The 16242-nt window shown below is 36.5% G+C and overlaps 2 protein-coding genes across 2 annotated transcripts; both read right to left on the bottom strand.

The window, feature by feature from the left end:
- Positions 1 to 219: 219 nt before the first annotated feature.
- On the bottom strand, positions 220 to 672 carry LOC140803099 (RING-H2 finger protein ATL66-like). The gene has a single exon (XM_073158803.1). The coding sequence runs from the start codon at positions 670 to 672 to the stop codon at positions 220 to 222; it is 453 nt and encodes a 150-aa protein (XP_073014904.1).
- Positions 673 to 1986: 1314 nt separating this feature from the next.
- On the bottom strand, positions 1987 to 15744 carry LOC140824867 (clathrin heavy chain 1-like). The gene is made up of 30 exons (XM_073186399.1): positions 15461 to 15744; positions 14990 to 15194; positions 12137 to 12225; positions 11934 to 12012; positions 11706 to 11833; positions 10240 to 10338; positions 10040 to 10148; positions 9807 to 9886; positions 9071 to 9298; positions 8925 to 8990; positions 8654 to 8770; positions 8288 to 8485; positions 8049 to 8165; positions 7882 to 7941; positions 7656 to 7742; positions 7417 to 7500; positions 7191 to 7325; positions 7049 to 7111; positions 6873 to 6977; positions 6606 to 6718; positions 6256 to 6508; positions 6039 to 6175; positions 5680 to 5958; positions 4588 to 5590; positions 3968 to 4453; positions 3687 to 3857; positions 3407 to 3592; positions 3036 to 3158; positions 2743 to 2853; positions 1987 to 2467 (listed from the first exon to the last, which is right to left on the bottom strand). Exons 1-30 carry the CDS (start codon positions 15503 to 15505, stop codon positions 2321 to 2323), a joined length of 5103 nt encoding a protein of 1700 aa, XP_073042500.1. The 5' UTR covers positions 15506 to 15744; the 3' UTR covers positions 1987 to 2320.
- Positions 15745 to 16242: the final 498 nt, after the last annotated feature.

Raw genomic sequence — 16242 nt, 5'->3', positions numbered from 1 at the left:
TAAAAAGTGACATTACATATGAAATATATATAACCTAGTTTGTATCAAACAATTATTTTGTTTTTTAATTTAGTTTATAAAAAAGCATTTGTAAGAAAATCATTTCTTACTCATGCAACTCTCTACGATACAAATTATTCTCAAACAAGATTCATTTCACTTTTACTACAGAGGTTGAAAGGTGAAAATGGAACGAAACGAATATGAGCCCGATTCGATTCAGACAAGAGAGGCCCGACACAGCGGGCAACTGGACTGAGCATTCAGCCATTCATCCACGCACTCCGAGTGGAAACAATGCTTGCATTCCGGCAGCATTTTCATATTATCGCCTTCTTTAAACGGCCCGATGCATATACAGCACTCTGTTTCTGTAATCTTTCCTGCGTCAACATCTGAGCCGGTACTGGATTTGTAGAGAAGAATCTGCAGGCTGTTGATTGAAGTGAGATCGAGTCCAAGCGGCGCCGGAGGGGGTGGGGGGACGGTGGAGGGAGGCGGCAGGATATGGCAGAAGCGGCGGCAGGCCCATCTGGAGAAGAAGAAGAGGAAGTTGATTGAGAGGATAATGGAGAAGAGGAAGAGGATGAAGTAGAGGGTACGGCCGTGGATTCGAAAGTTTCCGTCATCGAACTCGTCGTAGTGCCACCGGAGCTGTGAATCTGGCGACATGTTTTCTTGGCGGGGCGGTGGGGGAGGATGGATGCTCCGGCGCCGGTGGCGGAAGCGGTGGAGAAGGGGGATGGCGTAACTTTTGATGTGGAGTGGACTGAGGAGTTCACTTGGAAAGGGGTGAAGTACATTCATAGAAAGGGTAACGTTTGTCTACATGTACATATTTAGTAAATAATCACTTTTTCTTGTGTTTGAAAGAAATAATTAAATTTTGCAATGTACATATTAATTTATTTTTAAAATATTGCAGTTTTAAATTATTGAAGAATTCGTAAAGTAAAAGGGTAATTTAAAAAATAGAAGAGGATATGAAAAGATCAAATATATGAGAGTGGCAAATAATTACAAGAGGTTCGAGATTTTGTTATAAAAATTGATAATCTATGCTCATATTATTTTTATGGTTAGGGCAATCTTTTTTCTCTCCTATAAATTTTTGTTGTAGATATGGTTTTTATGCATCTATACATGAAATTATCCTAAAATTATAGTGTTAAAAGTGAAATATTATTTGAATTAAATGAAAATATGTTTCTTTTCCTCTTGTTTTTCATGTGAGTTCTTTGTTAAAATATTTGAGATTTTTTTTAAGAAAATAGAAAAATTTATGTTTAGTTATATTCATTTTAATTTTAACTTCCAAAAAACTTATAAAAAATTGTGTACGTCAGCTTCATCGGTGCCGGAGTAGTACTATTAAATTGTTTACATCAGCTTTGTCGCTACAGTTATATTATTAATATAATAGTAGCGACAAAACTGATGTGATGGTAGCCACGTAAACATGGATTCAAAACCCAACAATCCCGAGACCACGGTCTCACCCGTCGGATTAACTGACTCCTCTCTTCGGGTTCGATATCCCTCTCTATGTGTTTTGTAATATTAAAAAAAAACCCCACAATCCCAACTCCAACTCCAAAAATAAAAAACAATAAATAAATAAAGTACAAGCAGAATTTTTTTTATACATGTCTATTGTAGTAAATAACAAGGATCAAAAAGTCAAAGAGACGGAAAATTACAAATAGATCAATATATTCTAATCAATAGTAACAAGATAATGGAATGAGTTAATCCACCCTCGATATATTACTATTCATCAATCCATATTTATTTATACAAGTGGTCCACGATTTTCCTGAAGACCTCACATGTACCTCGAGATCTATACTAGCATTATAACATTGCCCAAATTATGTGGAAAGGTCATTGGAGCTCAAAAGAGGAGGAATTTTAGACTCCAACGCAAAACCAAAACTGTTACTTACCAACACCGACAGACGATTGTAAAATTCTCAAAAGTGAAACTAAACCAGAAAACAACACCCAAGAATCAAATACAAAACACATCTTTTACAGCGTTATTATTTGAGAAATACATAAATTGTCAGAATCTTGCCGCCTAGAGCTGCAAAAAATGCCTCAGCTACAAAAGAATATTATTACAAGGAAAATATTATATATAAATCTTTACCGTATTACAGGCTACATCGTCTCATGCTTCAGCTAGCCACCCTCCAGAACTGAAAAAGAGACTATGATACGAACCAGAAACTATATTCCAATGTCACGGACAAACCTTGGGTGCGTACTCCCACTATGCGACTACTTGAGGCGAATGTTCAAGGTAAACAAGGAAACATTAATAGGACCCCATTGGTGGCATGCCAAATGGTGGCATTGGAGGCATACCCATGCCACCCATTGGCGGTGGTGCGGGGTAACCCCCTCCCATACCTGGCATAGGCGGTGCTGGCAAAGCAAGAGGCAATAATTGGGCATACAAATTCTGCAGTAAATGATATATTTGGGAATTAGTCGTATTTAGCAGTTAGAAATCCCACGTAATTTTAAGAATATGGTTTGGAAAATAATGATGAGTTATAGTCAGCTGTTGAAAGTACTTTTTCTGCAATGTGAAATCTTCAGTTTTTGGTCAATAAAGGACGTACAACTACCAAGTATATCAATTTGTAAACTGAAACATGCTTTGCTAAATTAAATGAACAAAAATGTCCTATTACTTGCGAGACAAAAAATTGTTTCGACAGCCATCATATATACCTGCTGCATGATGACATCTTTCTCATCCTCTGCTTTAGCCTTCACTTCCTTCATAGCCTCAATCTTGTCCTTTATTAGTTCATCCACTTTGCCAGTATATTCCCGGATAAACTGAACGAGGAGAAACAATGATACATATGCTTGAATATGAAACAATAAACAAATGAAAGTAAAAGGCCCCCAGAAATATTCTACAATTTACTTTTTATATGGCCTGGAAAAATAAAATAAGGACCCCAAGGACACGTACACGATGACAGGAGAGGAAGGAAAAGAAATATATAGGGAATCACCTGTAATAGATACGGGAAGGCAAAGTCAATCATGTTATTCATCCAGGCAAGTTCAAGTGCAACGTCTGAGCGAATCAAGTCGTAACAAACAAATAGGCATGATGCAAAGCATTCCTTTTTGCCCTAAAAAGAAGGGAAAAAAACCATTTAGATACCCTATGTCAACATTAAATATTTGATGGAATCATAATACTTGTACTCTTCTGAAAGCATCGATGTACACTAAGTCATACTAATGTTAGTATAAATACAAAACAGTTTCTAAAAAAATAGTCGACATTTTGATAATGAATTTAAAATGAAATATCATATATTTTCTTCAGGGAAAAAAATATTAGAATAGATATTGTAAATGTGTTGATAAAACAAACCTGTTCAATGAAGTAAACAAGTAACTCTTCAGCAAGTTCACGATCACCAGATTGGGAAGCTGTCTCCATTGCATCTTTGTAGAGGTTGTCTTTCTTTGATAATGCAATTGATTGCTTCCACCTGCCCGCTTTCTTGTAAATGTAGGCTGCAACACGCCTCATCTCCAGAAGTTCATGTTTCTCAGTCTACTCAAGCAAATTAAACAGTAATTCTAAACTTTCTCAAAAAAGGGAAAAAAAAGGGGAAAAAGAAACAGAGACTGCAGTAACTACAGCATACCCTTTGAGCAAGACCAATTTGATCAAAGTTATCGTGCAAATCAATTGATTCGCGAAGTCTGTCATAATCCTCTTCCTCTACATAGATGTCATTGAGAGCTTCATTCACTGCAGACACATTATTGCTCTGAACTGCAACCATATAAGGCTTAACAAGACGTAGATGACCCGCCTACACATATTAACGTAAAACATATATAATGCTACATAAGTACACTTGAAATTTCAAACAATTATTTGTGAAGAGTGATAAGAAATAACAAATCAAGCAAATGTGTCAACCTTCCTCATTATGTCCACAACACGGGTGTGATCAACACGAAGGGCAAGAACATTCAGGACATCATTGATGAGGTCAGGATGTTCTTGCAAATAGAAATGCACAGCTTTGTAATATAGCTCCACGTTGGCAACTTTGACAATAATATCTTTGAATTGCATGTGCTCCCAAGCTTCTGGGGAATGATTCATCACAGTTGTAGCAGCATTATCGAACTCATCATACTGAGCGTACAGATAAGTTAATTCTTGCCAATGCTGTTGTTCGTCACATGCTCTGATCAGCTTGGGAATATTTAGACGTGTAGAAAACAATTTGATGTGCTCCATAAGCTTTTCATGACGGTATCTAGCGTACAAGACACCCAACTCGGTAAAGATCCCCATGTGTGCACGTTCCAATCCTAAACCACTTTCCATAAGAGATATAAGCTCATTAAAGCATCCTCGGTTTTGATAATACTCACTAACCTCTTCCAGGTCATCCACCTACAAGGATCACAAAATAATGTGACACGGTCTAATTTTAATTCAGAAGACAGAAATCTTGGATTACGAAATCAAATCATTTTATTCTAGTACAGTAAAAACACTACATTTAAAAATGAAAATCTATGAAATACCTGTACAATGATGTTCAGACCACATATTTGAGCCAAGCGGAACTCCTCAGCATCAACACAGGCAAAGCAGACTTCTTTCCATGTCTTTGCACTGTTGGCTTTTCTTGCTGCATCAACAGCGCCTTGAAATTGCTTCAATTTCACAAGAGTGATTGCCAATTTGCCCCAGTTAGAGATGAAAGCAAAAATAATCTTTGCAGCCTCGTATAAAGCTTCATCATACAAGCGATCACCAACATTAGGCAGATTAGCAACATTTGGCATAAGAATAAATTCTTCGATGTCGCCCAATCTATCAATCTTAGCATATGCATAAATGAGCTCGCTGTCGACTTTAGGCTCCTTCGTTTTCAGCCTGACCATGAGAAGGTACTTCACCAGGTCATGATAAACATCTGCATCCTCGGCAGCTCGGATGACCTCCAGGAAATGAGTAGCATCATCCGCGCGAATAAATGACTCTATTGCATCGCTCACTAGTCCTTCCCTGAGTTGAGATTTAGCAACTTGGCTCCAAACAGCGTCTTCTTCAACGCGGAAAGCAAATTCTACAGCCCGATTAATGTCTCGAATATTATCCAGTAAAACATTAACTGCCTGAACATTCAAATTAAACTTCTTGAAAATGGCAAAAGCTTCTTCATACAATTGAGCTTCCACAGCCACTTCTCCAACTGCAGGGCCATCAAAGTTATCAAGTCTATTAATGTAGTCCATAACTCTAGAAGGGTCTGCCTTGATTGCAGTCAAGATAAGTAAGTTTTGCAGGTTAAAGTTTCCACTGAAGGCAGAGTTCTGAAGAACGATCTTTTCAAGTAACTCAATTAGTTCGTGCGGGAGATCAGCAGTCATAAAAGCTTTAACAGCAGCAGAAACTTGCTCCGGGCTCTTGCTTTCAGGCAAAGCAGTAGACACGACCTGATCGATAAGCAGCCTTCTGAATTCATTTTCAGGATCAAGAACTTTTCCCCAGAGATCACCATCCATTCTTTCAACTACATATCTGAAATAAAAAAACAGTGGATCAACTTCTGACAAGCATGAATCTAATCTACTAATGTCTAAAATTCAATAAAACTGCACATCACAAACCTTGCTTGCAGCTTGAACAAAGAATTCTTATTTGTCACATTAATAAGTTCATCATCACACTGTCCTCTCCGGTATGCCACAACGGCGAGGGTAGGATCACGCTTTTCACAATATCTACCGACAACACGTGAATCATAATATGGGTTGGTAGTGAGAAAATGTTCCGGATTGTTGTTGCTATCTATAATTATTTTACCCAAAGCATTGTGGACATGCACATCTTGGCTTCCTTCACTCACAAGATGTTCCAGAAACTGAGTGAGCAGGCGAAGACGATTCCTGCAATCCACACATAGTAAGGATATCAAGGAAGAAACTGGCTCGAAGCAAAGCTAGAGGCCATGGTGCATGGAAGATACCTTTTCTCGCACTCATCCACCAGTGGCTCGACTGGAAGCAGAGAACGAACAGAGAGAATCAGGCCTTTAATAAAATCTTCAGGACACTCGTCATCAAGGAGTTGCCCCACAACTAATGGAGCATTTCCAGGATTGACCTATAAAGCAAATAACAATCACTTGCATGAAGGACAAGCTTTACCCAATTTTCAAGAAAATTTTCGAAAGATCATCATACCTTCTGCACATAACCTTCAATATAGCGAAGCATGTTATTCGAGTACAAGTAATGGGTGAGGTCTGGGACAAAACCAAAGCGGTCACACACATTGATTAATGGCCGTGCATCTGGAAGTTTTGTTTCCATTAAAAAATTCTTAGTCTTTTCGGGGTCGTAGAAATTTGATTCTCTGGTTACACGCTCAACCTCTTTAATTTGTCCAGTCTTGGCAGCAGCCTCGATGTACTTGAAGTGAATATCAGGATCCTCACTGCCAGAAACCAGTAATTATACAGATACAAATAAAATACAAACACAACAGGTCATCGGACATCGATTAGAAATCCATTCCTTTCCAAGCAAATTACCTGGAGCTCAAATATGAACCTAGGAAGAAATACAATCCTTCATATGACTTGAACTGCTCAAAGAGCTTAATACAAGTCGCAACACCCAATTGTTCGCAATATTCTTTAGCAACCTACATAAATTGGAACAGCAATTATAACCAATATAAGAATGCTAAAGTCACTTCAATTAAATGAAATCAATAAACCTCACAATTCTGGGGCCTTGGTTTCAGAAAGGCATCTTTCAATAAATTCAACACCTAAATCTTTATGCCTTCACCCTACCTGGACAATTATCTGAAGGTTTCCTCTTAAATTGACTAGTAAAAGATCCTTCATACACTCCATAGCCCATTCTGGGGAAAGTGTACCAAAGAACTCCACAAGTGCCTGAAATTATCACATCATTAAGCACTAATATTGACCAGTTGAATGGAGAAAAAGTACTAGATTTTAGTAACCTGTGGCTCAATTGCATGAGTGTTGACAATAACACGCTTGATATCAGGCAGCTCAGAGTAATGCTGCAGGCACAAGTAAACTGTTTGATTAAGATGTACAAATACATTTAAGTTGTGGGTACATAAATGGGTGAGATTTAACCTGTAGTGCCCGAACATAAAGGCCAGCTTTCTCACAGAGTTGAGCAATCCGAGGCCTGTCATAATGACTAAACATGCCATTAGCCAAAATAGCATCTGCTACGTTGGGAAAGGTCACGAGATTGATCTCCAGGACCTGACAAAAAAACAAATTCATGGTGCCTCTGTGAACAAAATAAAAGATTGATGTTGAATTATAAGAGGATTAGCATGAATCAAATATTGACCTTAGTTTGTAGGAATGCATGCTCTGGTAGATTTGGTTTCAGGACATCCAACAGAAATGCTGTTGCTTCGCGGATCATGTTCCTCTAATGAAAAATTACCAAAATAGAAAAGACATTTACAATCAATCATCTCAAAAACTCGAGATGCTAAGGCTTTCAAAGATAGCATAGGGAAAACATACAAGAAAAAAATGACCATAAAATCAGAATATTTCAAATATAAAAGAAAACCTACAAACCTGAAGGAAGAGATCGGTAATAGTATTGTAATCAACAGGACAACCTCCTTCCATTTGAGACATCATAAGAGCAAAATTAACTGCTCCCTGTAGCACCAGAAAATATCATTAAAACATTACCCGCAATATCAGGTTCTATCATGATTCAACAAAACAAACTACCCAAGCATAATACATAACATTGTCGAAAACTTCAAAAATTAGTTTTATAGCAATCCTTGTATACCTGAGGATCTGACCTAAGAATGGTTTGCAAAAGAAACAGATAATCTGGTGTGTATCCAACCTGTTTCAAGTTAAACGTGATTTTTCATTACTATCAATTGTATGACAAAAATAATGACGATAACAAGTGAAGGAGCATCAACACTGTTATAAACTAGCGTCATTGACCTGCTTTGAATATATCAAGATTTTGTCAAACTCCCGACGCTCGGCAAAAGCTGCCACGACTTTCGGTGTAGCTCTGGCTTTGATATATATTTTCAGAGCAAGGTCATTGTCAACAGTCTACAAAATAAAAGAGGAAAGTGAAAATTCAAATTGCACAATAAAATGGGACATGTTATAAATCTGGTTTGATGTTCAATAAAAATCTGAAACTGGTGGAAGTTCCAAACTGAAAGAATTACCTTCACCAGGTCTCCAAGTTCCTCACTGCATTCAAGTTTATCTTCAGCCAACCAATTCTCCAATAAATTCTTCTTGTTCTGGTTAACAACGAGCCGTGATAACTCCAAAGACTCAAACGCATTAAGCTTTCCTTTGGTTAACAATGTCCCAAAGTACTGCAACAATGGTGGCGTCTGCCCAGCTTGAACAGGCACACTCTGAAAATACATGTTATCTAATCAAACTCTCCTCCCATCAAAAGAAAATACACAGGATTCCAATCAGATTTCTAATCCAAGGGAGGAAGAATCTGATTCGAAAATGACATCCTCTAATATTCACACACTTCCATCAGGAAAACATGAAAGCTGATGAACAACGGGCACCTGGAATTTGGCAACAGTATCTGGTGTCCTCAGTATGCCTTGAGGAGATTCTGCAGCAAGCTCGGCAGCCTCTTTATACTTTGTCTGAGCAAACAATTCTTGAAAACGTTGAACAACCTGACACATTTTCAGATGGCACAAAGTTACAGCATATGCATCCAATAACTTTTTATAAAGCATCCATGCACACTATGCACATGAATAAATGTAAATTTCTTGCTCCACACAGCTATATTAAAATTGAGAGCATCAAAAGCCAAATTTAACCTACCAAATTCTCAGCACCAGGAAGGTTTCCTCTTTTTGCAAGGTTGACAGCAAGCTCCAGATTGTTTAACTACCAGTAATCATTTAAGACTAAAAATATTTGTGAAAAAAATGCATGAATATTATACAAACTGCAGAAGCTTAGCATACCTGGCCGCTGACAAAAGGCACTATAGTTGCTTCATTTACAGTTGCAAGCAAAACTTGACCTCGCCTGTTAATTGCATAGAAACCTCCAACTGATGAAGCCTCTGATGTCAGAAAAATGGGATCTGGACTGATTCTATTTCTATATACGGCAGCAGCAGACTCCAAATCATACACAAAGAGCAGCCCAAGCTTTGTGATAACATAAATAAGACTATACTTATGGGATATCTGCAAAACCATAAAATTAACCTGTTAAATAGACCCAAAAATTCAAATACTAGAGAGCTAAACATATTAAACTTGTAAAATTTTATAGCTAACTCTTGGTCGACAAAAATAATTAGTTGAAGCTCAAGTTTATTCAATTGAATTTTGTTCACGGGCATGCTTAGCTCACAGGTTTGGATTCCTAACCATCGCATGCACTCAAATAACGAATTTAGCTCACTAAATCGGTTAATTATTATATTCATGAGCTTCGTATGTAAAATTAATAATAATTAAAAGTAATGATGATGATGTTTTACCAATAAATACTTAAAAACTATTTTGATCGATATATTTCTATGTTTTTATAAAAAATTAAATATGTGAAAAGCTCAGAATTGAATAAATAAATTTAACTCGACCTTGGGTTCAACAGACTCGTGAGCTGGTTAAATTCAACTAACGCCTTCTAAATTAGCAAACACTGGCCCATTTGCAAAGGGGGTAAAGACATTTCAAGAAGAAATACCTGCATGGCCACTGGGAAATCATCAGCAAAATCAGGAGGGAAGAACAAATCTGCCTGCTTTTTGGTAAAAGTTGGCTTCCCTGCAAAGACGTGCAAGTTTTAGGCCAAAAAATAAACATAAATAGAAAATATATTGATATTATGTATAAATCCTGAACATGAAATCCCAAACCAATAAATATGTTTAATAAACTAAGAAGATCAAAATCAAAAAACATGAAAGATATATGCACCTGGCTGAGCACCAAGCTCAATAACATGCAACTTCGATGAAATCTGACCAGAATTAGAGGACTTTGTCGCAAAAGAAATAAGAATGGAGTCTTTATCATTTCCTGCAACCTGCACACAAATATAAAAGGAGACTTAGCAAGAACTTTGCCCACAGAAACAGTGTATAGTGCATAGGAATTGAAAGGAAGGAGCAAAGTACTTGGAAAGAGGCAAAAGATGCAGCATGTGCTTCAAGAGCTTGACTGCGTTGCTGGTCTACAGAAAACAGCTGCATACTTCCTTTCACGAGTTGTGGCCGCTAAAGAAGGAACATCTCAGTACAATTGTTGGCAATGAAACATAAAACACCAAACGCAAAATGCAGAACTATGAAATTAAAAAACAATGTCTCCAAAAACTAGTAAATACGACATATCTGCATATGATTGATCATCATTATCACGAACATACAACTTTTAGTCCCACAAAAGTTAGGTTCCAACACATGAACCTTTCATTTCCGTGATGAAAAAGCTTTTCTTTGGGCAAAAGAATGAAAAAAAGGACCATATTAAGAGTATAAAAAGCGTGAAAAATGACAACATGATTAATTTTTTAAAATAAAGTTTTAAGTTAATTTTTTTTAAATAATGTTGAACTTTAAAATTTTATTTTAAATAATAGATATTTAATAATATAAGTTTTTTAGACAAAAAAAACCTTAATTTTCCTTGCAGATTCCTTTTTTGCGACTAAGACAGGACACATGACCAAACACACAGGTTTTACTCCGCATAATTTGTGATTTTGACACTTTAAGTTTTCTATAACTTGAAATTTATGGATTTATTCTTAAAATTTGTAAGTTTATATGTTATTTAATATATTAATCAACTTAATATGATTAAAATTATATAATTTTAAACATATTTTCACATTTAATCTCGTTCTAAACCCACTTAAGCTTGTGAAGCTTGAAGCTTGAAGCTTGATTGAGGCGTTTCGTCACGCTTTGGGATTTTTTAGAAGCTTGGTCTATAGTTTGCAACAAAAATGTAACTAGCTGAACTAATAGATGTAATCAATGAGTGACACTAAAATGCTGTCGCAGGTACAGAGTAGAATATCGTCCAACTACAGCATGAATAAGCTGGCATATTAATACGCATGAGAAACTCATAAACCTGACAATTGACCTGATTTTGACGAAGAAAAATGTGCATATAAATTTGAATGAACGTTATACACAGAGGCCCAAAAAAATAGGTGAATTGTCTCCCAGAATACAGAAATTACAAGTTAAAGTCGAGGGGTGATTACTCCATTGCAGCTTTAGAGAACCTATAGGGGAAAAGTTTGACTCTTTCAAGCTTCAGTTTTGAACTTTTAAAATGAGTCAATCGGAAGAAGTAATTGAATTGACAATAGACTTTAAAATAAAAAAAGTAAGCAGTCCCAAAAACATTGTCATGTCAAAAATTAAGAGAGTGACATTGATCAAGAATATTGACAAAAAAGGCAAGGAAACTTGCAAGCTATAAAAATAGATTTGTTAAGGAAGTTGATCGTGACAGAAAGACGACTTGGAGAAAACAATTATTTTTCTATCATTAACAATGTGAGCTACAGTGATTTTGGCCAAAATCTTAATTTCAATTTTGAAAGAAAAAATGGCAAGCCACTCACCTCGGATGAACCAGGAGCAATCCCGATCAAAACCAACCATTTTTCAGAAGGATCGCATTTATAGTTGATGATTTGGTTGTTTGCTAAATTAGCAGTTCTTTCAAACATCTTTACAGGTTCAGAGTCACCTGCTCAGGGAGAGGAAAACTCTTAAGGAAATATAGTGTAACTCACTGAAGAAAATGAAATACAGAATTTAGAGAAAATCCAAAATGGCTTTGATCTTGCCTTCAATCGACCAGTGATAAACCGAGGATTGGGTCACTAAACCTAACATCTTGGGAGAAATCCACTTCCAAAATACAACCTGTCATAAAAGTATAGCATGCACAACAGAAAACTTCAAAGACTTGGATGTTGTGTATAATATTGAAACTTATATGTCCACACTATGAAGTATTGAACTGTACAACAGGTATTGAGATACTTGCCTGCTCTGGCATCTGATGAGACTTCATCTTTGCTTTAGCCTCAATGTTGAAAATTTGCAAGTGATCTTGATTGGTTCCAGGAAGTTGAGCTTCATCAAATAAACAACGACGATATTTTGGTGAAGATTAAAAGAACTTAGGAGCCTATACCAGCAAATTCACTAGCCTAAACTGTAAGGGTTAACACTTCCTATAGTCATATTATCAATCGACAAAAAGGTGAAATTTTCCATGAGATGAAAACTTGTAAGACACTTGACACAACTAGGAGGGGAATTCGACGGAGGTCTCCTCATCCCAAAAGTTCGAAGGAAATGATTCACCAGGCCTTGGCACAGCAGCTGTTGGAAAGGGTGATTCTGGGCTTGCTTTGTATCAGCCCAAATCGCCTAGTAACATGTAACAGCATGTCCAACATCCATGTGAATCGGTTCAGACCACAGCCCATGTACTTTTCCCCAGTGCATCAGCCCAGGTTACAAAATCTGATTTGGGCTCCATTTATTCTCTCTCAGCCCAAGCGCAATCTTCTATGGCTAATTCCTCTCAGTTTTCCATGGACGTTCCAGTGCTACACTGCTACTGAATGGTGCTTGTGTTTTATGTTCAGATAAACCAGTGGTTGATAATCAATCTAGTAAATCATTGGCAATTCCTTTTCAAGCCCACTCGCTTTATAGTTCAACTCCGTCAATAAAGAAATAATTTAATGATTCAGATAGCTCTGCCAAGTCAGTCAAGGAAAAACGGAAAAAAGTTGTTGGCTTAAGAAAATAAGGAAATGGAACAAGACAGGCAGATCAGATGGTCATCAATTTAGTTCAAATGTGAATCTAAAAAACCTGAATCTCTCTCCACCATGATTGAGTAGGAGTGGCTTATGGTTCTTATGTTTCTAAAAGTCAAGGCGTTAACCACATGGCAAATTGAAGCCAAGCCAAGAAGCTAAGGAGCTATTCTAGGAAATCTTGTTTATAAATCGAGGTGGCAATTACAAGGCAGCTTGAAGTCAAGTCAAGAATCTAAGTAGGTTGTTCTCTAAATTTTAGTTTACCTCGTGTAATCTTATTTTCGTCGTTCTTCCTAACAAGAATGTCTTTACATAATCATCCTCCTGCTCTACGTTATTTTATTGTTTTCTATAAAAGCATGCCTTTGAGATCGTTTACAAAGAAACTAGGATGGTCCCATCATCTTCGTATGATTATATCATTATTAAGATTGGAATGTGTAAGTTTCAATGCGTCCTTACTCAACAGCTATAATGACCATTCATTGTATCCTAACATTCACGTCCTGATTATTCCCATAAGTTACCCCAAGATACAAAAGTGTGTTGAGTGCTAAGTGTAAACAACATGTGATTGGCTCATCGAGCTTTAATTTTTGCACATAGATAGTAATGGTAGAGAATAATAATGATGATGATGATAGTAATTCAATAATTTCAGAAACCTTAAAACCCAACCAAAATATTACAGTAAATCATAATTAATGTCAGCGTATTCGTCATGCATATAATCCATTAACAGCAAGACTTGTTAACAAAAATTCATTATTTTCAGTAACTTATGGTGGATTTCAGAAAATTGAAGTATCCGCCACTAACTTCAACATATGCAAGCTCAAGAAAAAATATGAGATTGTTGAAGAAATGTACTTGTGTCTGTGGAGAAAAAAAAAAGGAAGAATAAGATAAAAGGGGAAGAAGGTCACTGAAAAATAAGAGACATGTATTGTGGGGTGTCCAATCCATTGCACTATTTTAGTGCAAGTTTTACACCAACATAGTGCAATTTCTACACCACAAAACAAATCTTCAATGTATCTACTTCAATTTTTTCTCTAAAAAATATTCTAACAATATACCCTACTTTTTCCTTTACCTCGGATATTTTACACCATAAGTACTCTTACAAATTTACTATACTTTTTAAAAAATAACAGATATAGTTGATTTATCATTATTTCGTTAAATGATTATTAATTTAAAATATAATTATTTCATTTTAAGTAAATAAATAAAATATTCAATTTTCAATATTTTTAAATTTATGAAATAATCTAAATTATCATAAATTATATTCTAAATGAATAACCCATGTTCCCAATCATAAACTACACTTCCACTAAATTAAACTTAAAAGTAAAAACAAATAAAACATTACAAATAATAATAATAGTGCAGCACTGTAGCTGCACACCAGTTTAAAGCCAACTTTTGCGTTGGATTGGAGACCACTGCACCAATTTGGAGTTAAATGTCAAATTGGCGCATCGGTTGGAGATGCAACATTCTGTGTGCTTACACCTGGGAGAAAGGAACATTTCTCAGCCAACAGAGGCGTTTCCCTAAAACGGTTCGAGCATGCGCGTGGGAACTTAACTATGACATCTCTCATATGAATATCCTTTCTACACTTCTTCAACCTTCTGAGCAAATTTTGATATAAGTAAGGTCTGCCTATCATCTTTAAACCTTTCTAAGTTTGGAACTCTTTTCTCATTATTTTTACTCTTTCTTTCCCAAAGTTCCATGAGTGGTTCTAATATTGGCGTACTAAATTCAATATGGTTTTCCTAGAATAAATAAATTTTTTTTTCTGTTTCCAAGAGATATCATCTACTGTTTTTGGATAATTTGAAATGGCCAAAAATACATGGTCTTGCAGTAACTATGAACCCGCATCTGCACACACTAAAGTCAGGAAACTCGTGAGGAACATGCGTTTCGAAAACCCACAACTCATCAGAACCATTAAGCGTCCCAAAGAAAAAATTTCTCTAAATTCTTGAGGCCCATAATCATTGAAAAGAAATTCAACAACGTAATGTGTTAGAAATGCTTCTCACCTTTCAGCGCCAAAATTCTGGTATTCGGGTTCATCAGAGCAGAATCTGCAGTGATAGGCCGCCTCAACGGCTGATTTGGCATGCTCATGTCAATAATCACCACGCTGTTCTGAGGTGCCGTCTCACGAACACATATGTACTTATCAGATTCCATGGTCACGTTCGTGAACGTAATGAACTGAGGATTGATCCCTATGCTAGTCAACTGCGAGCACCAAATCACCACGCAATCAAAACACAATTCCAGTAACAAAAACTCAAATCACCTAAACTCCAGAACATGACAGATCTAAAATCGAAATAGACAAGCCAAATCAAAAACTTCACAACACAATTTCCCCTGAAACTCGCAACACAGTCATCGAATCAAATCAAGCAATTGACAAGCCATGACGAAATAAACTAATCAGAAAACGCAGTCCAGGAGTTCAATTCGAAAAAAATTGCCAAGAGTTTCAGCATGATTGATACCGTGAGGGCCTCTTTCATGGTGATCGGAGCATTAGCGGCCGCCATGACTGGCGACAACTCAGAGCTTGGGGATCGGAGCTCCGGATCTGGCAAACAATTGAGGAATCGCGATTAAAAACAACGGTTTCAGCTAGAACTTCGGAGATCTGGAGTAGCGGGGAGATATCCTCGAGCCCTCCGATAAGCGAAGAGAAACAAAGAAGAGATCTGCTTAAGACAAGAGCGCAGAGAAATGAGGTGTGTGTGTGTGTGTGTAAGCAGCGAAAATGGAAGCCAAATTGAGTCGCATTCTATGTAAGTGCATAATAATAATAATAATAATAATAATAATAAGCAAGAACCTTAATACACGAGGCACCGACTGATAACATGTAAATGTGGTCATTTTGTATTAAATTCAGATCTAATACTGTTATTGTTACGATGACGATGTTTGTATACTTGCTTATGTGTCCGTTACAATTTACTGTTAGACTCATATAATCAATGTTTAATGCAGTCCAAGATAATTTATGCAATATCTAAAGTAACATATACTACAAACACATATTTATCGAGATAACTTTAAATCTGAGTATTTGTTTTAACATTCACCAACAAAAATCATTTATCTTATTTCCACATCCACACATTGGAATGAAGTATGAAATTCTGTTGAGAATAACACGGGAAGTCATCCACTATCGTGTTTCAAAGCGTTAGATCTTTCTGTACCCATCACTTTTACACAAGATCAAATTTTTTTGTTTGTGTTTTTTGGGACACGAAGGAGGAAGCACCTA

This window comes from Primulina eburnea, chromosome 1 (assembly GCF_022965805.1).
Source record: "Primulina eburnea isolate SZY01 chromosome 1, ASM2296580v1, whole genome shotgun sequence".
In the NCBI taxonomy this organism is placed as follows: domain Eukaryota; kingdom Viridiplantae; phylum Streptophyta; class Magnoliopsida; order Lamiales; family Gesneriaceae; genus Primulina; species Primulina eburnea.
Note: the sequence above shows the minus strand (reverse complement) of the source record. Positions and strands in the feature narration are given on the sequence as shown.